This window comes from Strongylocentrotus purpuratus, unplaced genomic scaffold (assembly GCF_000002235.5).
Source record: "Strongylocentrotus purpuratus isolate Spur 01 unplaced genomic scaffold, Spur_5.0 spur5_scaffold_15, whole genome shotgun sequence".
NCBI lineage: Eukaryota > Metazoa > Echinodermata > Echinoidea > Camarodonta > Strongylocentrotidae > Strongylocentrotus > Strongylocentrotus purpuratus.
In genome coordinates this window covers 15322887-15345125 of record NW_022145600.1, presented here as the reverse complement: position 1 = coordinate 15345125, position 22239 = coordinate 15322887, and the positions used below count along the sequence as shown (strand labels likewise).

The 22239-nt window shown below is 36.7% G+C and overlaps 1 protein-coding gene across 1 annotated transcript in view; it reads left to right on the top strand.

The window, feature by feature from the left end:
• The window catches only part of LOC115918652 (transient receptor potential cation channel subfamily V member 5-like), a 28050-nt gene extending 7023 nt beyond the window's left edge, over positions 1-21027 (top strand). The window contains exons 3-17 of the mRNA XM_030985967.1: positions 999-1152; positions 2718-2888; positions 3738-3927; positions 4657-4810; positions 9503-9819; positions 10865-10892; positions 11026-11184; positions 12063-12170; positions 13044-13148; positions 13812-13966; positions 15271-15380; positions 15750-15892; positions 17577-17693; positions 18219-18350; positions 18671-21027. Coding sequence (XP_030841827.1) covers positions 999-1152; positions 2718-2888; positions 3738-3927; positions 4657-4810; positions 9503-9819; positions 10865-10892; positions 11026-11184; positions 12063-12170; positions 13044-13148; positions 13812-13966; positions 15271-15380; positions 15750-15892; positions 17577-17693; positions 18219-18350; positions 18671-18883 — 2256 coding nt within the window. The 3' untranslated portion in view covers positions 18884-21027. The remainder of the gene's footprint in view (positions 1-998; positions 1153-2717; positions 2889-3737; positions 3928-4656; positions 4811-9502; positions 9820-10864; positions 10893-11025; positions 11185-12062; positions 12171-13043; positions 13149-13811; positions 13967-15270; positions 15381-15749; positions 15893-17576; positions 17694-18218; positions 18351-18670) is intronic.
• Positions 21028-22239: the final 1212 nt, after the last annotated feature.

Genomic DNA, 22239 nt, shown 5'->3' with positions numbered 1-22239 from the left:
AGGCTGCATATCCTTTTGAAGATTAACAGTAGAAGAAGAAAGAAGAAAAAAAAAGTGGTCAACAGAAAGTAATCTAGGATAAAATTTGTATGGAATAGAATATTAAACCCTGAGCTGCCAAAATTATGTCCACTCTTTCACGTAGAAATACCAAATATGTGTACATGTACAGCACTCATCCACTGTAGCTTTGCCAAAACCTTGTAAACTCTCATTGGTAGCATGATAGTACAGTAATGGATGCACTAAATTGCTGATTGTATTGTGCAGATCAGAGTGTGTTGCACACATAACTGATTTTATTATTCTATAGTCCATTTTCGGTTCTTGTTTTAGCTCTTCATTTGATACACGAGTGATATAGGCAGTTTGGGAGAGATTGTAGATTTACCTTACTTTCTATTTTGTAGTGTAGAGCTATATTTGAACAGGACATTTTACTGTAGAATATGTATGAAATCTATTGATATTCATGTACCTCCTTTTATTTACAAGCTCTGTTATTTGCATATTTATTAGTTACAGTTGTCGTACAATGTACATAGAAATCCATGTAGATATATGCAAATAAACCCTCGGGTTGCAAGCATGCAATATCCCACCGCTGCCACCATGTGTGTAATTGGGTTTTTACAGACGTGTGTCAATCAGAAATGATTATTCACGTCTGGGGACCGACTTTTAACGTCACCATCCGAAAGATGTGACTCGGTTTCGAACGCCTCAACGCCACAACGCCACAACGCCACAACGCACGCCGCTGCCACCAGTTTGTAGGGTGGCCTATACGGCTAAGGCATGGCGAAGGCACGGCAATTCCCCACATGCAAGCATGGAGTGAAGATGTGTGTGTTTGTTGTTCTCTGTAAGTTAGAGACCCGCCTTGCCTTCACCATGCCTTAGCCGTATAGGCCACCCTACAGTAGTTTTGCTGGCACTGAGCTTATAAGGGTTAATATATATTATTGACTGTACATTCTATCATTCTTCTATTACAGGTGAAGAGATTCCTGTACAATCATGGACAAGGCAAAGATATCTCAATCAAGGAACTGGTTAACCGTAGGAACCAGAGCAGAACGGAGAAGGTTGAAATCATTGGAGCAGCGTCAAGGCAGCACAGTGCCAACACCATCAGTCCTGTGAAAGCTGGTAAGATGCAGCCTGCATGCATGTAATTATGTTAAAAAAAGATATTAAAAGGGCAAATGATAATCAACCTTAATCTACAGTGTAATAATGTTATTGCAGTAAATTTAAAATTGTTTGGAAATGTGTACATACCTGTAACAGGATAACTGGCAATATATGTTAATGGAACTAGTCATCGTAATGTTCAACTAATGCCTAGGTCACATATAAACCGGATCCCGTATGATTTCCCCTACCCGGCGGCTTACCGTGGATTTAGAGACCGTACGGGAACCTTCCGATTTTCATTTCTACGGCATGTGTGGTCGAATATTCTGTGGCGCCCGGTGAAAATTGGTGACGGCAGGGTGCCGACCGAGTGCGGCCGGTAAGCTAATGGGCTCCGTCCGATGAGCAGGTACACCCATGGCTCCGGGAAGGTGCTCTGCCTGGGCCCGGAGGGGTCCTCAAGGCGCCCAGCTGGGTGCCGGGCAGTGCACTGAACTATGTATCCTCTGGCATCCGCACCTCCTGTATTTAAAGCTGCGTTGTACATTTTGAGATGCGTCCGTGAGGGACACGCACAGGCAATATTCATTTCAAATGGCCCCCGGACGGCAGACGCCTGTTGTTGTGCATATCACCCGGGGCTCTTGCGGGGCCCGTGAGGGAGCCGTAAGGCACACATCAGAACCCTTGAGCACTGCAAGGCGCCCATAAAAGTATTTCATGAGAATTGACCAAAAAAAAATTGTAAAGGGCCTTTCCGGGCACCGTCCGGAGCCCGCACGGGACCCTTAAGGTGCCCTATGGGCCCTTTACGGGCTTTCTAATTCTATGGCCTAACGGTCAGATAAAAGTGCCAGGAGAATTGGGAGCAGCCAACTCAGCACCAGGCTTGGCGCCCGTACGGCTTAAAAAACTGTCCCGGCGTCCGTACGAACTTTACGGCAGCCGGCGGGTAACTGGCCGAAAATACTAAAAATGTCTGTTTTTACTCGCCATACGGGCCCCGGGGTGTATATGTGAAAGCCCCATAAGTAGGCCTATCGAAGTGCAGATAATGAACTGGAAAATATATTTTTTTGTATTATGATAATGATTATTTCAAATTGGATAATTTGTAAATATTCCTGTTTGTCATGTTTTAATACTCGGGCATATATTTTTTTCTCAAATCCATTCTCTATTAATATCACAGAAATACAGGTGTTATATTGTTTAAAACCATGGGTCTTTGCTGTCGTATATGCAAATTCTTTGACAGCCCAAATCATTTTATCATTTGATTCATTCTGTGTATAATATGTTTAAACATTGTTTCTCTTTCACTGCTGGGCCTGCTGCACATGGGCTGTACCAATCGGCAATTGCTACGCTACAAATGAATAAAATGTGAAAAACGCACTTAAATAGACAGTACAGGTTCTGAGGGTAATTTGCTGCCAAATTGTTAAAGGAGTTTCTGTTAGCAAATGAGTCGTGATCCTTGCAAATATAAAGCACAGCTTAGTTTGGCTATAAAGAAGCCCCACCAATTATAAGAACATTTTATTATCTTGCCTGGAAATTTCACTATTTTGCAGGCGCAATACGGAAAGTTTGCTGGGACCTAGACCAGCGAGGAGCTGTTGGAGAGACCATCCTCCATCTCTGTTTCCTTAATGCTACTGAGCTTCATAGTGAGCTTGCTAAGAGAATCATCAAAGAATATCCTCTCCTTGTTAATGACATCTTTCACACAGACCTCTACCAAGGTAATACTTGTTATTTCCCTTATATTACGGGCCACCTATATTACGGGTCTTGCATTGGTTGCCTATCCGATCACGAATTGAGTTTAAAGGCATCGTTTAACCATGTTTAATCTAAGATGCTTGGCCCTACGTGCTACTAGTGTCTGCGGTATGGTGTAATATTGAAGCCCTAAAAAAAATTGTGCTTCAAAATGATCAAGAAGTGCCTCAAAAAAGTAAAAATCTTGGAGTGACCGGTTTTACCATACATGTACTCGTTTCCCCAATAGACTGTAGTGTTATGAAATCGTTTGGCAAACGCAAAATTTGGTTTCGATTTCCAATCATAAATTTGTTGATAATCAGACAGGCGATCGGCTTGTAAAAGTCATGGAGTTCCTGACTGACCTAAAGGTTTATAATTATCATTGCAGCATGAGCTAAATCCAGGATTTTGTTTCAGATTCTGAGACAAAGTTACCGGATCCCTTTAAGATCTTGTTACTTGTGTATCAGTGTTTTCGTGAAATAGCTCCAACAAATCTCTCAGACCTCCTTGCAAAATACCAGTCAGTGAGAAGTCTGAGGTCAGCACAGAAGAACTTGTATGTAGTACCTCACATTTCAACTATCCTATGCATTAACCTGTGGAGAGGCCAGTACCCCTGGATTTCATAATCAGATATACCCAGATGAAAGCACTGACTGTCATAGTAATACATGTACTTTACCCCTCCCTGGTAAATGATTATGCTTCAAGATTAAATACAGGTGATAGGATTAATTGACAGTGAACTTAGTGCAAACATGTAGGCCTCTGTATGGAGATAACTGAGTTGTTATTCAAATTGAAATGCTTTCTTGTGATAGGTGAGAGCTGTCTTCACTTTGCCATCGTCAATGAAGACTTTACCATGGTCAAGTTCCTGGTTGAGAATGGTGCCAACATTGATGAGAGGGCTTGTGGCACTTTCTTTCTGCCTGATGATCAAAAGAACACCAGGAAGGACACCTATGACCATGAAGTTATTGTCGTGGATAACAAAACAAACTATCATGGGTATGAATTATACAACAGGATTTTTGCAATGTACCATGTATAACATCTTAATTCAGTATTACTTGTATTATAGAATTTACACTCACTGATACAACAGGCCCTATGTTTTATTGTATCTGATAAGCCAATACAGTCTACCTTGCACAAATCAAATCTTTTTTGACTCATAGAAATACATAATATTTAACTTATTTCAAAAGTCAATCTTGATTTACTGTAGGGACAGTAAGCAAAGACAAAAGAAGAAAACAGGCACAATTTGAACTATATATTGACTTCACCATTCATCAATTACTATTTGGTGATTGGCTATCTGCTCATATTAAAAAATGTTTTATGTATGAAATCATGCACACAACATTTTTTAACATATTGATCTGTCCACAAAAATGGAAATTAGCCTGTATGAACTGTGCGAAGTAGACCTAGAGGGAGGGAGACCTAGAGGGAAACCCAGAATCAACTGGGAAGAGAATGTTAAGAACTGGAGTGGACTAAAACTGCAAGAGTACACCAGAATGGCAGAAGATAGAGTGAAATGGAGAGATGTTGCAATCAACCTCCGAACCGGGAGAAGATACTCAGATAGATAGATAGATAGAACTGTGCGACTTTTAATATTTTTGGGCCGCAGGTATCTGCTGTCTCTTATCAACTTTAAATAAAAATATCCCAACATTACCAACACACTAGCTGTTACCTAATTCTTCTCTCCTGTTGATTCCCTAGACACACCTATTTTGGTGAGTATCCTCTGAGCTTTGCAGCATGTTTGGAGCAAGAAGACATCTTACGTTACCTTTGGAGCAAGGGAGCTGATGTGAATGCACAGGACTGCAATGGAAACACTATCCTTCATATGACAATACTTCACAAGAAGAGGGTAAAACAAAGAGCCAAAAAAAGAACATCATTCATTACCACTTCCATTTTTGTGGGACTTGTCTTTTTTTCAATGTCTTTTTACATTCAGTATATAGTTCTGTGTACATTGTGTGGATATACACACTTGGATGTCCTCCCGTATTTCATTTACATGTAATAGTCTCAGATGATTTATAGATTGATAAATAGGTCTAAATACCGGTAGATTGATTGTTGATTGGTCAACTTATCAGTCATATATATTTACATGCATTCCTATTTGTACATACAGACAAAACAAGAATATCTCTACTTTCATAGGGGATAAAATGCTAGATAATTCGTTAAAGAAAGTCTAGACGAATATGAGGAGGCCGTTATATAAGCCAAAGACCTCATCTCAAACATCTACGTTATTTCACCTCCACTTTCATACAAATGTAGTTTTCATCTGACAAAGGAGACAATTAAATATTAGGTGAAATAAAGAATCGCACATTGAAGAACTTGTGTTTTTATGAAAGAAATGAACTGCAATGAAAATAAAGATCACTAATTCTACTCCTGTCAGCTTTTTTGGTCTAAAATTGGTTGCTTTATCTTTATAAATTGAGGCTTTGAAAGGCTAAAATCAGGTTTAATATATATATTGTATATAAGTTGCAAAATTTGAGCAGTACGTTGCATCACCAAACATTCTATGGAATCTGCTGAAACGGCTGACTCTTACTGAGATCTCTGGTGGGTCACACAAGTGGTTCACTGCATATATCTTGGAGTAATTAAATGAGTTCAAATCAGGCAGTACAATAGAACAGTAGGTATAAAATTATGATTAAAAAAAAAACAACAATTACTTGTATATTGAGATGCAAAGCTTGTCACTTCAATGTGATGATATGATAAATCCTTAATTTAAGGTTATCCCCATTAAGGTACATGTATCCTTGATTAGACCGCCGGGTGAACCCTCAAAAGTGCCTTAGTTTTTGTGTTTTGTGACCCATGGTCGGCATCTACTTGAAAATAACCTCTAATGTGTAGAAAAATATACTGAAGATGATGGTGTAACTCGTCAGTAGAAAAAATTGCACACAAATTAATAATGTCCAGATTAATTTTTAATAAATATGACAAACGCCCTCTTGGGTCCATTCTGAGACAGCTGTGTATTATGCTATGTGAAAATGACTTGTATTGATATCGAGCAAAGCTGCAGTGCACTCAAAATATTCCCCTTTCCCTCTTTCCTCATTCCTTCCCCTTCTCTCTCTTTCCTAATCCCCCTCTCTTTCTCTCCTTATCCCCTCTCATCCCCCCACCCATTTTTCCTCATTCCCCCTCTCTCTCTTCGTCTCTTTATTCCTCTTTCCTCACCCCCTCTCTCTCCCTCACTCTTCATCCCATTCCCTCCCTTTCTCTTGTTTCCTTAATCGCTCTCTCTTTCCCATTCCCTCTCCCCCCTCACTCTTTCCCACCTCTCTATCTCTTTCTATGTCATACCCTTCAATATATATTTCAGGGAATGGCATATCTTTAAATAAAATAAATCACAATTTAAAACAAAGTTTGTAAGGCATGTTTGACCAATTATAATCTGGTTTCACATCAAATATATGACATATTACTATCTCACATTCTCAAAATACATGGTCAATAAAATTGTAAGCCTGCTTGACTACATGGATACTGCTCTTTGGGTTGATGTAGAGAAATTGTCAATTCACATTAAAATATTTTCAATAACAAACATTCTTTCAAGCGATCACATGTATGTATGTTTTAGCAAAAATACACATAAAATATACATTATAAATGGATGGCAGGGTCGCAGCCTTTGCTATTCTTCTTCAGTTTATCTAAATCATGTTCTTTAACATTTCCAGCAGGTAATTTCATACATTTGTCCAAATGCCATTTAGTAAAAGTTATCTGCTTTATCGAATCTGGCGGAAATTGGCAAAATAGAGCATCGCAATAAAGGTCTTTACACTGAATTTCCAAAAAAGGCTTTACATTTACAAGTAATATTTTCAATAACAAACGTTCTTTCAAGCAATTGCTCAAAAAGCATTACAACATGTATGTACCCGTATGTATTAGCGAAAACACACATAAAATATACATGTACATTGTAAATAAAATTTAAAAATTCATGGATGACAGGGTCCCAGCCTCTGCTATTCTTCTTCAGTCTAATATATCTAAATCATGTTCTTTAAAATTTTCAGCAGGTAATTTCATACATTTGTCCAAATACCATTTGATACAAGTTATCTGCTTTATCGAATCTGGCGGAAATTGGCAAAATAGAGCATCGCAATAAAGGTCTTTACACTGAATTTCCAAAAAAGGCTTTACATTTACAAGTAATATTTTCAATAACAAACGTTCTTTCAAGCAATTGCTCAAAAAGCATTACAACATGTATGTACCCGTATGTATTAGCAAAAACACACATAAAATATACATGTACATTGTAAATTAAATTTAAAAATTCATGGATGACAGGGTCCCAGCCTCTGCTATTCTTCTTCAGTCTAATATATCTAAATCATGTTCTTTAAAATTTTCAGCAGGTAATTTCATACATTTGTCCAAATACCATTTGATACAAGTTATCTGCTTTATCGAATCTGGCGGAAATTGGCAAAAAAGAGCATCACAAGAAAGGTCTTTACATTGAATTTCCTAAAAAAAACTTTACATTTACAAGTAATGTGACATACAATGATTTAAATATTGTTCCTTCTTTGCCTTGATCTCATCTGTGCTCACTTGTTTGTTGTAATGTTGCAGAAGTGCCTGTAGCAGCCCGCATGGTATCCTGGTTGGACATACCTTTATTGAAAATAAATAAAAGCAAGGATCATTTAATATCATTTATTAAAAAAGAAGTATTCATCACTACAAAACCTACAGTATGAGTCGAATCTAGCATATAACTATCATCAAAATACAAATTTTTAAAAATATCTGTGCTGACTGGTTACTGTCTCTAACTGAAAGCGAACGGACTGGACATCAGTAACACTAGCAGTGAAAATTATTCAGAACTGCTTATTAGAAAACGTAAGGAGGTGTCTCATATTTGTATGAAGTGTTTTTTTGTGTGTAGAGCATGGAGGGCATGATACGGTACTGTAATACATTTTTCATCATGAATAAAAAAGATCAGCAGGTGAGCAGGGCAAGGGCAAGGCTCATTCTCCAACACAAGTGGACTGTGGGCCTCACCATGCAGAATTTTTCAAACATACAACAACAAAAAACAAAAAAAACACCTTGATTGTGGAAATTTAGGGGGACAGTGGCCCCTCACCCCCCCCCCAAAAAAAACCCCACCAGTACGCTGTTCTCAGACGATACCGTAAATCAATATTTGGACAATAAATACCCACATTAATTATGAAGACCTGATCTGTACTAATGTAGTATACATGTAGAATCAAGCCTGTCCAGTATCCAATTTGACTTGATCAACCACTTTGATCAAGTCAGCTAGGCCTCAATTTCGAGAGCATAGCCTTTTTTTTAGAAAGTAGAAATTACCCGGTAGATATTCTAATCTAGATTCTCTTTTTTCTTGATTCTAGTTGTAACGTTTAGGGCCAGGAAATAGTCATATGACATCTAGAAAAAGAAGTAGTAGTCTAGAAGTAGAAGCAGACAAAGATCCCGGGTTCGACTCCCACCCAGGCGGATGACCGAGGCCTGCGTTGTGTGTTAACGTGCCCCTTCCCTTTTTAGACGCAGGTTATGTAAAGTGGAAAACACTCCGTCCCTCCGATAGGACATTAAATGGAGGCACGCTAAGAACCCATTGCACTATTCGTATAAGACTAAGACTAAACCCCGGTGTAATAAGTGCAAGAATCTTCACTTCAGTATTATTTGAAGGAGGCAGATTATCTCGAAGAAGAAGAAGAAGAAGAAGAAGAAGAAGAAGAAGAAGAAGAAGAAGAAGAATAGGATCAGAGTTATTCTGAACATGCTGAAATAATTAATACAATCATTTCTTCGGAATGACATAGATCTAGGCCTACCTCTTTTTTGTTGAACTCCCTGGTACACTCCTCCGCGGCCGCCCGAGGCGCCGGGCGAGTACTGCTCTGTCTGCAGCTCGAACGAGTCGAAGTCGAAGTTGACCGCAATCGCAGCAATTTTGCTTTCTAGTTCAAACCCAAAACTGACGTCCTTCCAAAGATCTGCACACTCCTTGAATTTTCTGTAACTCTTCCCACTGAAAGATATCACCTTCCTGTGAGTCGAAATTGTATGCATACAGCAAAAACCTGTGTTTTCCTCTGAAACATTCAGTTGTTGACGACAGATTACTACACCTGAAGCTCGAAATAGCGCGCGCCAGTGGTACGTGCACAACACTGCCTGTGATTGGCTAAAAAGCTTGAAGCGCTGTAACCTTTACTTGATACATGCACAGTGATTGGACAACCTCCGTGAAAAAAAAGAGAAGATTTTAGGCACCTTTTTTCCATTTTTTGAGCTTATTTGCATTTTTTTCGATTGACGAGTTGTGACTATAATATCAAAATATATTCTTTAATAATATCCACTATTAAGAAAGTAGATGCCGAGCCGAGGTCACGAAACTGACGAATTTTGGGGCTCACCCGGCGGTCTAGATATTACTATTTCACTATTCCAATGATATATATGCACCTATCATCATGCTTGCCTTTATTTACAGGCTCAGTTCACCCAGGCCTTTGAGCTAGGGGCAAGTTGCAGCATCACCAATTACCAGGGGTACACTCCTCTCTGTTTGGCAGCAGAGCTGGCAGATATTGAATTCTTTGAGAGCATCATTCATCTAGAGCGCCAAGTTTCATGGAAATATGGTGATGTAACTTGCGCCCTCTATCCTCTCTACAACCTGGACAGTATCGGAGTTGATGGGAGCGTCAATGAGAAGTCAGCTCTATTCACTATCGTCAATCAGGTAGAATCATCTAATAACATGCTTTTATATCATGCTTTAACCCTAAAAAGGCGGGACTATTTGAGGTCTTGATACGGCCGGGGGGGGGGGGGGGGGGGGGGAGGGGGGCATTATGGCTCGGCCCTAAGATCTCGGCCTTGAAAAGGCTGATTGCCGCGAAAAATTTGCACGCATGTCAAGTGAAGTGTATAGAATACAGGGAGTCCTGTACCAAAAATGGTGCTTTTATCCGGCAAGTAATGATAATTTCATAAGCCACCTGACTATAATAACATGCTTTTATATCATGCTATAACCCTAAAAAGGCCGGGCTATTTGAGGTCTTGATACGGCCGGGGGGGGGGGGGGGGGGGGGGGGGGGGGGGGGGCATTATGGCTCCCCCCTAAGATCTCGGCCGTGAAACGGGCGATTGCCGCGAAAATTTGCAGGCATGTCAAGCGAAGTGTATAGAATACTATGGTAAATTTAATTTTTTGAAAAATTCACTTATTTGCATATTTATGGTAATTTATGCAAATAAGGTAATAACATTCACCTTTTTACCCATAAATCATATATTCTTTATATTTCAGCATTCTTTTTCTCAACATGTATTCGTTAGACCATTTGAAACAATAATAAGACACAAAATTTGGAAGAGTTAGGTTATTCCTTATGTTATCTCTTGTTTTGATAATTTCTTATGTATTTCATTGTTTTTTCAACTTTTGTATTTTATTGTTTTGTTCTTCTTTTTTTCCTTCTAACTACTATTCAACTGTTTTGACTCCCAAAATAAACATCTAAACTTTAAACAAGATCCAATAACCAATGTTTTTTCTCTTTTTAGGAAAAATGACATTTCCATATGTTTTGTACACAAATCAAAATGAGCGATTTTCGGGCTGACATGCAAAGACTAAAGGTCATGCGACTTTGTAACTATAACCCCCGATGCGCAAGACTCAAAAGAAAAAAGTCAGCGAGCAGCGGGGCGCCATCCGGCATCCATATGCGTTCCCAAACAATCAGAAAAATTGCGGAGGGGGGGGCCCATAACGGCCCCCTGGCCATATTAGGGTTAAGTAAGTTGAAATCAAACTACACCCCATTTTCTACATTTGCTGTAGAACTCAAGTGGTCAAATCTAGCGGATATGTCACTTAACTGTGTGGATTAGATATGGTTCGTGCTCCATTAAGTATTGCATTCTCACGTACATCACGAGATGCAGACTCGTAACTATGCACATATCAATGAAATGAAACCATTCCATGTCTCTCACTCCTAGTCTGACATTGATCATCTGGGCTTAATGAAGGGTCTGATGACTAAACTGCTTCACGAAAAATGGAAGACATTTGGACGGTTTCAATTCTACCTGCGCATGGGGCTCTTTATATTCTACTTGATACTGCTGACAACAGCATTCTATCTGCGCCCTGGAAAGGTATGTGTAATTTGGGAATGTCTATAACAAGAACACTTTCAGCTATGTATGCTTGTGTTGTTTATGAGTATTTAGAGATGAGGAAGTTAGCTATATAGCTGTCCAAATCATATTTGTTTTAATATTAATATATTAATAATTATCATCAGTAACAAATGAGTAAGACAGTTCATGTACATGAAGTTGTACTAGAAATATAGAGAAAAAAAGCTTAGGTCATGTCTCTGGAGGGTCTGTTTTCTTTAGAGGACCTATTATAATATGATATACATAATATATTTTCAGTATATTCAGATATTTTTTATACAACAAACTGGAGAAATATCCAAGTCTACATCACAATCCAGTGACCAAACAGCCGATTTGAGATAGACTTGGTGATCTCATATTAAAAAGAATTGATTTGATTTGATTTGATATGATTTATAACTTTCTTATTATTGGTCTGATTTATTTCAAACTTTCACCATTCTGTTTGTCTTACTTTTGTGTGCTAATAACGTACCATACAAATGAACTCATTACATGGGTTTGATTGCCCTTCATTCCTCAAACTTGGTGCATCATCATCATAGTGAGATGAAGTGATTAGATTTTGGGATAAGGTCAAAGGTCAAGGTCATAGAATATGTGTGTATCAGCAAGTAAACATTAAAGATATGGGGACAAATGTGTAGTTAAAAGTTATAAGGTGATATTAAACTCCCAATCTTCCCTCCTCCCCCCAAATAAAAAGGAAAAAAAGAATGATTGATAGAAAGATGAAAAATATGATAAAAGATGAAAATTACATTCCTGTTCAAGAAATGGGAAATTGGTGTGATGAGTTTGAGAATGTATGTATAAACCAAGCTATACCTTTCATTGTATTATGCCAGGACCGTAATGCTAGAGATATCAATGTCACTGATTCGTTTGGAAACACTACGGTTGTGCATAAGTGGAATAGGTGTTATCTGCTCTATTCAGACACAACCCAAGACAAGGTAAGTCTTAAAGATCATACTTACATACAATCTGACATCGGAAGAAGATTCCATTTATCATGCATGTGATAAACCAATAAAATATATCCTACATGATGCACCAATGCATTCATATTAAAAAGACAATACCTACGTGCTATAATGATAATAATAATATGGATATTCATATAGCGCTGGTATCTGCCAGGCTCATGACGCTGTACATATTTTATTACCCTGGTTGTAGCCAAGCTTCTAAAGAAAGAACCACTCAAGCATATCAGGTACCCATTAATTTACACCTGGGTGGAGAGTAGCAAATGTAGATTAACGTCTTGCCCAAGGACATTACTTATTAGTGCCACGGCGGGACTCGAGCCCGTACCTTGTGATCTGCAGTCGGGCGACTTATCCACTAGACTACAACACCTCTACAGGATGTTGTTATCACCCCTCATCTCCCCCAAAACAATAGATTTCTCATAGCCTAGCTCCCTAATAATATGCCCCTAATTTATAGCGACTGAGAGCAATCTTTCTCAAATTTCCTCGAAAACCCCATCAAAATCGGTAATTTCATGTAATGAGAACTATTTGGTCGCAATGTGACCTCAAAAATCTTTAAATTTTTGCTGGCTCGCTTTGCTAATGTTGGGACATCGAACCATTCACATACAGATTGAAATATTTTTTGGTGATTGGTGTCACTCTAATTTGCAGTTGAGGGAGCAGAAATGTGATATCATGACTATAACCTATCCCTTTATAAAATGTAATTATTTTTTAGACGTATGAAATAATAATTGTAATCATTGAAGCTTAATAGAAACATGTACTACATTTGAGCAAGAAGGAAGTATACAGACTCAACTTACTGATTTATTTATCTTTCAGTGTCGTCTAGCATTTGAGTGCATGACTGTCTTTGGAGCTATCATGTTCCTTTACTTTGCAGCTAGAGAGCTCCATCATCTTAAAAAGCTCTATTGGAATGTACTGGTGAGGTTCTCTTATTTTATTCTCACGTAGTAACAAGCAAGAATTCTTTAGAGTCCTTTTCCTTGCCCAGATGTACAAGTATAAACAGATGAAGGAGTATTTTATTTTCTCAATATTTCCTCAAACTTTTGAAAGAGTAAAATAATTAACATTCAGTTCTTTCATCATACATCAAAATTTGAATCACTCAAAGGCTATGGTGAGAGTGATTATTTCTGTAATAATACCACAGTTTTTCAATAAATGAGATAGTATGGAATACAATAATGCCAGTTATCTGCAAAGTAAAATGTATTCTTGTAAAACTGTCCTCTGTAGGGATATTGTTGATTGAAAAGTAAATAAAGTTGAATTACCAAGAGATCTGCTATTTAATCAAAATCACAGAAATCTGTTATGATTATTGTGCTTAATATCCTTATACATTTACATTTTTTTCTTCACCATTACATATAATTATGGTAGGCCTATTCTATTGATTCTATCACATATGTAGGATTAAAAGATAAGAGGAGTCTCAGAGATATTGAGTACATCGCTTGATCACAGAATTTACTATGTAAATGTTAAAATAACCTGGCTTGTAAATTCTTCCTTTTTCATGAGGAATTCATGTTGCTTCATTTATAATTATTATTATTGATGGATTGTTTTTTTTTACAGCGTAATGCCCCAGCCAAGGCCATGTTCCTCTTATCTTGCTTCTTTGTGATCCTGGCATGCTTTGGGCGGATTCCTCCCTGTGCTCCCTACTATGAAGATGTTCTTATCATCCTGTGTGTGCTTACAGCATGCCCTTACTTCCTCTTCTTCTTGAGGTATGTGTCTAAACTCTCAAAGTGAGACCAGATTTACGCTTCACAGCAACTCTTTACATCGGGCCGATGGCCCATTGGTCTATTGAAACAACCCTTAAAGAGAAAGTCCTGCCCATTTGAAAGTTTACTTGAATAACTAGAGAAAAATAAAAATCATCAAAATCGGACGAAAAATAAGAAAGGTATGGAATTTTAAAGTTTTTCAAAAATTTCATGAAACAGTGATATGGATCATATAGACTGTATGCAAATTAGCGATTTGATGATGTCATCCCCCTACTTCTATCCATTTTATACATACATTTTACCAAAATTTCACTTTTCTGCTCTGGGAATGTAAAACATGGATTAAATCCTCACTGAATATGTGCAAAATCACCATTACTGTAGCTTATTGTAATATGAAGGAAAAAATGTATACAGGTGTGTATATAAAAAATAATAAAAAAATAGAAATTTCATAAACAAAATGTATGGGGAAAAGTGAGGAGATGACATCATCAACTTGCTAATCTGTACACAACCTATGTATCAATGTTTCGCTAAAGGATGCTAAATGTTAAATTTTTGTATTTTTCATCCGATTTTCATGAAAATTTTACTGTTTATGAAAAATAATTGTTCTCTTTTTAAAAATTAAACTTGCACATGTGTAAGAATTGCCCTTTAAGAAATAGGATCAGTCAGATGTGTGAAAACTAACTCTGAAAACTCTAACTTTCACCACAATAGGACATACATACAGACTGTAGAGAAATTCTCATTCAATTTCAAGAGAGAAAGAGAGATCAGATCATAAAGATACCATTTTATCAAGTATGTTTGGTTTTAAAGTAAACTGGAAGAGTTGAATTTGCCCATAATGAATGAAAGTATAAATTGCAATCTTCTGTCTTTTGCCTTCCTGTCAGGGACTGAAACTTGTATATAATGATGCAATGTGGTGCAAAACAAAAAGAAAGAAAAGGAAGGATGCCTTATGAATTTCCATTTGGAAATAGAGTTCACTATTTGTGATCAACAGTTGTTCATCAAGGTTTTCACGATGCTTATGTTTCCTGTTGTAGTTATTAGACATGCACTTCGATAGGATGGGCTATAGTCTTATAATGGAGACCGAGGCCGAGACTGAGGCATAATCTTCCAAGCTGAAGACCTTGTTAGGTGCCTTGAGCATCTCTTGGAGTGGATATGTGCGCATTATAAATGTTGTTGTTATTATTATTATTATTATTAAGACAAACCCTTGAGACTGAAACCTCTGAAATACCAGACTGACCCTTCAATTATTTTTTTTACAACAGAGTATATGCCCTTGTAGGTCCATTCATCTTCATGATCTACAAGATGATTCAAGGAGATCTGCTCAAGTTTCTTCTTCTCTATCTCATCTTCTTCATTGGTTTCTCACAAGGTAAGTTCCGAAAATTGTTATCTGTCCTTTTTCCCCCTCATATCTAGGCAATGTTGTTTGATCATAGCCATTTTTGTCATCTCTTGAAGTTATATTGATGTTAAGTTTATTCAAACATCTTAGAAGAGTAATTTTGCTTGTCATGAGATTATCATTGCATGTATTCAAAGAGTGTCTTATTGTCTTTTGGTATACATTGCTTCGTTTAATAAAATATGACATAAAATGTGGCATAATTTTTTACAAATAATTATTCAAAAAATATGTTGTTGGAAACTGCTGCCCAGAATGATTTGGATCGATTTTGATTTTGTAATTGTCAATGATAAACGGTACTTGAAAGCTATCTCTTTATCTTTTTGTTTATAGCAATGCACATTGTATTTCTATCCTCTGTGGGTGCTGAAACTAATTTCATCGACTCTGCAGTCAACATGTTTGTCATGTCTCTAGGAGAGTTTGGAGACGTGTATGAAAAGTTTGATGAAACTCGGTACCCGCACATGGCAAAGGTAGGCTAAAAGCCCTATTTACCTCTTTAACAAGTAATTTAGATCTGATTGCTGATTATAATGATTTATACAACACCTACATGGATCCTTGTCATTTGATTCGAGGATTGTTGGTCACATGATATTCAATAGATGTTCTATTGCACGGGCATGCACTTTTGGTTATATTCGCTGTGCATTTTTGGTTATATGCAGACTGCGTACCTCTCTGCCGTGCGCGTATCCCTGCGTGTATCTGACGCAAAGGCAATCTGAATGTTATCGAGAAGGATTGACTCCAACTTTAATTTATCTTTAATATAAGGAGTAAAGCATAGTTTGTTGATTAACATTCTATTAGATCTTCTTTGATGTACCGTAGTATAAAACAAATAATGAATGTTTTTCATTCGTTCAATATAGTGCGAATGTTTACATTCGTTGAAAGATTAACGTTAATTCTATTCAACTTGGCTGACGCCTCGTTGAATAGAATGTTCGCACTATTGAACTCATAACCATTCATTATTTGTATAATATTGCTACAATTTATATTTTGCTCATACCCTTTTCAGGGATGCTCAAGGCGCCTTCAAAGTAGTTATTAGTATCATGGCTTTAACCCAGCTGCCATAAGGCACTAAAATCATTAAAAGCATCAAAGAAATTACTTTCTACCAGGTACCCATACGAAACCTAGATGGAGAGTGGAAAATGTATACCTTCATTATATCAATTGTTTAGTAAAGTAAAAACGGTTACTTTTCAGGTGTTTCATTATTCAGGGATGCTTGTTTTGTTTTCAGACTCTACGGTAGATATCTGTAGTATTTCCTACACAATGCGCGCCTGGTATACTTTGCAGGCATTGCTCAGCATTTTCATTGAAATACATTTCTTTGCTTAATTGTGACGTCTCTGCTACGTATTCAAACTTAACACCAATATATTTGTAATGTTACCTAGGCTTTGCACCTAGTAATTTTACAGGTGCTTCTCAACATTTTTAGTAAAGCACATTTTCTTTACTTAATTGCTCAAACTTTTCACCAAGATATTCCTCTGAGCTTGTAAAGCGTTTCCAAGGTAAAATGCCTGGTTACTTATTTGTATTAAAGGTAAAGACCAGTTATGGTCATGCGATTGCATTGTGAAAGAAACGTTGTGGAATCGATCAGAAAAGGTTGATCATCTAGCATCTAGCATCTGCAAGGTTCTGGAATCATCAAAATGATAAGAAATTTGGCCCATTCTTTGTAAAGTTACAAGCACTATACACAGAAAGATGTATATGGGACTACCCTATATCTCTCACAGACCATGAGAGAAACAAATTTACCAAATATATGAATTAGTAGGCGGTTTCCCTGCAAATTTTTTATCATCATGTATTAGTCAAGACATATTCTTTCACATGATTGGTAATGAGAGCTTCCATTTCATTTTTTGAAATTGGGGCGTTTCCAATACTGGTCTTTACCTTTAACACTATTTGTGCGTTGCCTTAGAAAAGCTAAAATTATTGTTCATGATATTTGTCATCATAAATTGATAAAAACTTGAAGCATGAAACTTGTCTTCTTCATCATTGATATATATATATATATGAAAATGTCTCTATTACATCACATTAATTTTACAATTCAAACAAATTACACAAATCTAACAAAGAAATGATGATTTCTCTGTGTCTCTCATTATCCAGTTCTTGTTCTTTGTGTACATGGTGCTTGTGACACTGCTTCTGGTTAACATGCTGATTGCCATGATGGGGAACACATTCAGTACCATAGCTAATGCAGACTATGAGTGGCAGAGACAGGTAATTGCCTAACTATGAAGCTTGTGTTATTATCTAGAGGTAAATGAGGGAAAATAAAGAGGGAAAAAACAAAACAAAAACAACAACACAGTAGTATAGTTCGAGTCAAGAAAAGGATGGTAAACAGAGTCCAATTGCGGTGAGATTTTCATAACTATGTTCATTTTGCCTCAAATCAATATCAAATTAGTTTACCGGTAGGCCTACTTTAATTCTTAAATGGAAATCATGGTGAAGGAATCTGTTCTTCTTTTTCTAAATATATCTTAGAAATTTGACAGTTTTAGAAGCTTGAATTTTAGATCTGTTTTGCAAAAGTATCCAGGATGTGGTAGGATATATCAATGATCTTATTGTGTAGACACCAATACTACCACAATTGTTATTTCTTAGTAAACTTTCATTAAAGAAACTCTTTCCTGTTGCCCTTTTCAAATTATTTCTTTCATTGCTGTTTTGTTCTTAGTTTAGTAAATATATTTCCTTCTATTAAACTTGTTAAGATATTTATTTCTTTGTCTTTAGTGGGCGAAAGTGGTCCTGGTTCTGGAGCAATCCTTATCCCCTGAAGTGCGGCATAGCATGCAACTTATGTACTCTCAACCTGTATGGGAAGGCCTTCCTGGCAGAGCCATGGTACAGCAAACAGAGAGAGAGGTAAGGTCATCAACAGAGGTCAGGCTCAATCAATGTAGTCATGAAGGTCACGCAGTCATAATATATAAATTGATCTTCAATATATGTATTTTGAAGACATGATGTACTCTTAATCTGCATTGTTACATAAAAACTGTAAATCTTGAATCCTTCTTTTTATAAGAAATGTTTAAAAAGTGTTTTGTCAATAGTCCACAACCTTTGGCTTTTCCCTCATTTTAAAATTCTAATTACATCCATTTTCATAGAGGAGACAATTTTTCAGTTTTAAAGGTCATACTCAAAGTTTTGGCACTACTTTTTTTGTCATTCTTAATTAGACCCATGATGACAGAGAAGTGCAGAAGTCCCGTCAGCGCAACAGCCGTAACACCAAGATGAAGTACATTGATGGGGAATGGGTGCCACCTCCTATGAATGACCGTCCCCGTGACAGTGTCTTAGGGGCACATCAGCAGGGTGACTCAAAACCTCCCATGACCCTTGTTGTACCAGAAACAAAGATCATTCCGCCGGATGGGGACTATGTGTGATTATGTATTCCACCATTACCATCAATGTATGTTGTGTTGATAAACCACTATTGAAAGAAACTTTACATTCAAGCTACAGTCAAACCAGTCTTCATGGCCGCCTGTCTACATTCTCGGGCTCTTTTTCTTTATCCCTTGGATGGCTTTTATGGACATGTTTGACAGTATTGAAGAGGCAAGTTTGCAGATAATATAGTACTTTCATCATATACATCTTATAAAGCCTGTGCCTGAGTAGGCACATCACAGGCATATCACGGTAACTGGAATATTCACATACTTCAATGTTTGAAGATTGTCTTCTATATTAGGTTGAAAGGCATGTGATATTGGTTTTTCCCCTTATCATTGAAAATGGGATGATTATAAATTCAATTTTTCAACGCTCCAATGTTAGATATTAGGTCATTTTTTTAGAAGTAGTTAAATGTCATTAGACAAGTAGACCTACTGCTATATGGGTTAATATGCTCGTAGCAATAGACCTGATGATGTAATCAAGTACATTTTAGATAAATAAACTCATTATTAACTTGTGTGAATCCCATTATTCTCTTTATGTTCCATGGCAAGTAATATGTAACCTATGTACTGTACATAATATTTATTGAGTATATCATATTAATCATAAAACAGTTGGACACTCAGAAGTAAAAGTTTATGCTTTATAGCAAGTATTTACTATTTACTAGTGATTATATTTATTGATTATATTATACTAAGCATATAATAGTTTGAGACTCAGAAGTTAACAGTGTCAATTAAGCACTGTGAGAAATCTGGGTGTATGGCACAATTCTTGTTTAAACATAGGGAGCCACATATCCAACACGTGTTAATCTGTTTTTTGTTGTTGTATATGTTATACAATCTTCCCCACATGTATAGATACCAGAAAAAACACTTACAGCCTTGTCCATGCATGTATAATTAGTAAGCTTGATTAGACTTATTCTTTACATGTAAACATGCATGTAAATTTGAAATCCACTTGCATCAAAGTGTAATCTGACACATGCTTGGGTGACATGTGCTCAATTCAAATCTTTATTTCATCAAAGACATTGGGTTTAGGGTTCGGTGTGATTGTAATTTGGTTGGAATTTAGGGAATTTTCTAATAGAAATTGACTGTCGAAGCATTTGTCACTGGAGCAACGGTAATAGAACTATCATTAGCCCTCTTTTTACAATCAATTTTTTTTCGCATTCTCGATGTGATTCTGTTACTTATTTTTTAGGAATTCATCTAAGCTCATTATACAGCATGGTCGACATGTTTTATGTTTAGTTTTATCGCACCTTGCTGCATATGTTGCTGCATGTTTATGAAATTCATGTTATTGTCGCAATGGCATTAGAAAATTGTACAAGTTACATGTACCAACTGCCAATGAAGCGGATGACATAATAATTACCTGGAAGAATATGCATTTGCATACAGCTCAATGATCAACAAAGCAACATTTAAAAAAAATATTACAGTATCTCCAGCCTTACATAAATGTAGTTAAAGGTTGCTATCATCAGTCAAGGTACTAGTAGCATGTTTGTAATTTATATTGTAGAATGATTAAGCAGGTGTTGATGAATTATCTTCAGTACTTTCATTGAAGCTATATTTAGTGCTTTGCATGTATTTTTTTTTACTTGTTAGAGGTTTGTACATTTGTGTGGACCAAACTTTTATGCCAATAACCTTTATTATGAAACATGAAACTATATTTGTATGACATTCTGCCCAAATTATCATAGTTAAGCGAGAGATTCAGAGCTAGGAAATAAATCATTAGATACATTTTTAAAGATTTTTTTCATTTGTTTTTGGAAACATCATCCCAAAGGATAAGTGTTGGTATACTGAAAGATGACCTTTATTCATGCCTATTGATCTACGATATTCCATCTGAAAATGTACAAGGAATATATTAAAGAGTATATTTTTGGCATGATGTATCATATTTTAGCATGACATAGGCGCTGCCTTTTCTTGATAACGTGACACACCAGGCGAACTTGTACATGTATCAAACACAAGCTGTAGTTATAGAGACATTTTAATTCATTAACAAAACCTATCATTTTCAATGAGGGAAAATCATAGCAGAGGCGGTAAAAATAATATTTGGAAAAAAATAAATAATAGGAACAAAGTTACTATACAGTGCGTCCCAGAAAAAACGAAACCGAGAACTATCGATGTTTTATCATAACTTAATCACAATTATAATTAATAAATGAAACAAATTGGGAAAGCTTAGATCCTCCTCTTTCATTCGATGCATTTCATATGATGCATATTTCACGCATGAGTGATTAAAAGCAATTTGAAGAGAGGAAACCAAAAAGTCATTTGGCGGACGGTATCTGAATTTTAAAGGGTAAATCACATTTCTAGAAAGTTCAATTTCTACCCTTTCATATGACACCTGTTATTCCTGTTATTCCTGGTTCATTTTTCTGATGGAGGTGTCATATGAAAGGGCAGAAATTGAACTTTCTAGAAATGTGATTTTCCCTTTAAAGACCGTCACCACTACTGGGCAAGAAGGGATTAGACCACACAGCGAGCCAGCGAGGTCGATGTGACAGGTGGCTATCTCATTAACTCAGCTCTCATTTAACATAAGAAAAAGAGGATAATGGGGGACCAACAGGCACCGATTGGGGAATTTTCTATATAGAGGGAGCAAGTAGCTACAAGTATGGCAGTGTGCCTTTAAAATTCAGATACTGCCCGCCAAATGACTTTTTGGTTTCCTCTCTTCAAATTGCTTTTAATCACTCATGCATGAAATATGCACCATAGGAGTTGCATCAAATGAAAGAGGAGGATGTAAGCTTTCCAAATATGTGTCATTTATTAATTTTAAGTGTGATTAAGTTATGATAAAACATCGATAGTTCTCGGTTTCGTTTTTTCTGGGACGCACTGTACAATCTATTAAAATATAGCAGTTCAAAAATCTTTTTAATTCATGTGAAACTGTCATCCCAAGAAAGCAACAACTTAATCATGCAATTTGCGTTCTGACAATTGTACAAAAGATAAGAGCAGGCCAATGAAATATTTCATCACTGAACCCATGTGAGAAGGAAGTATCCATAAATTTGAATACATTTACTTGATAACCGACTTTGTTTAGTACGTCACGTTGTCAAGAAAATGGAGATGCACATGTCGAGCGGAGAAACTCTCCATTGCCCTAAGAATATTTTGCTTCAGACATTTCTCGTAACTTTGCTGGAGAATATTGTAAATTAATAGGCAGAATGCAATAAATCTCTGAATAACTAAAGTACTTTTTTGGGGTTAGGTTTCATTGTAGGTAATCTGATTATGCAAATGTCCTATGG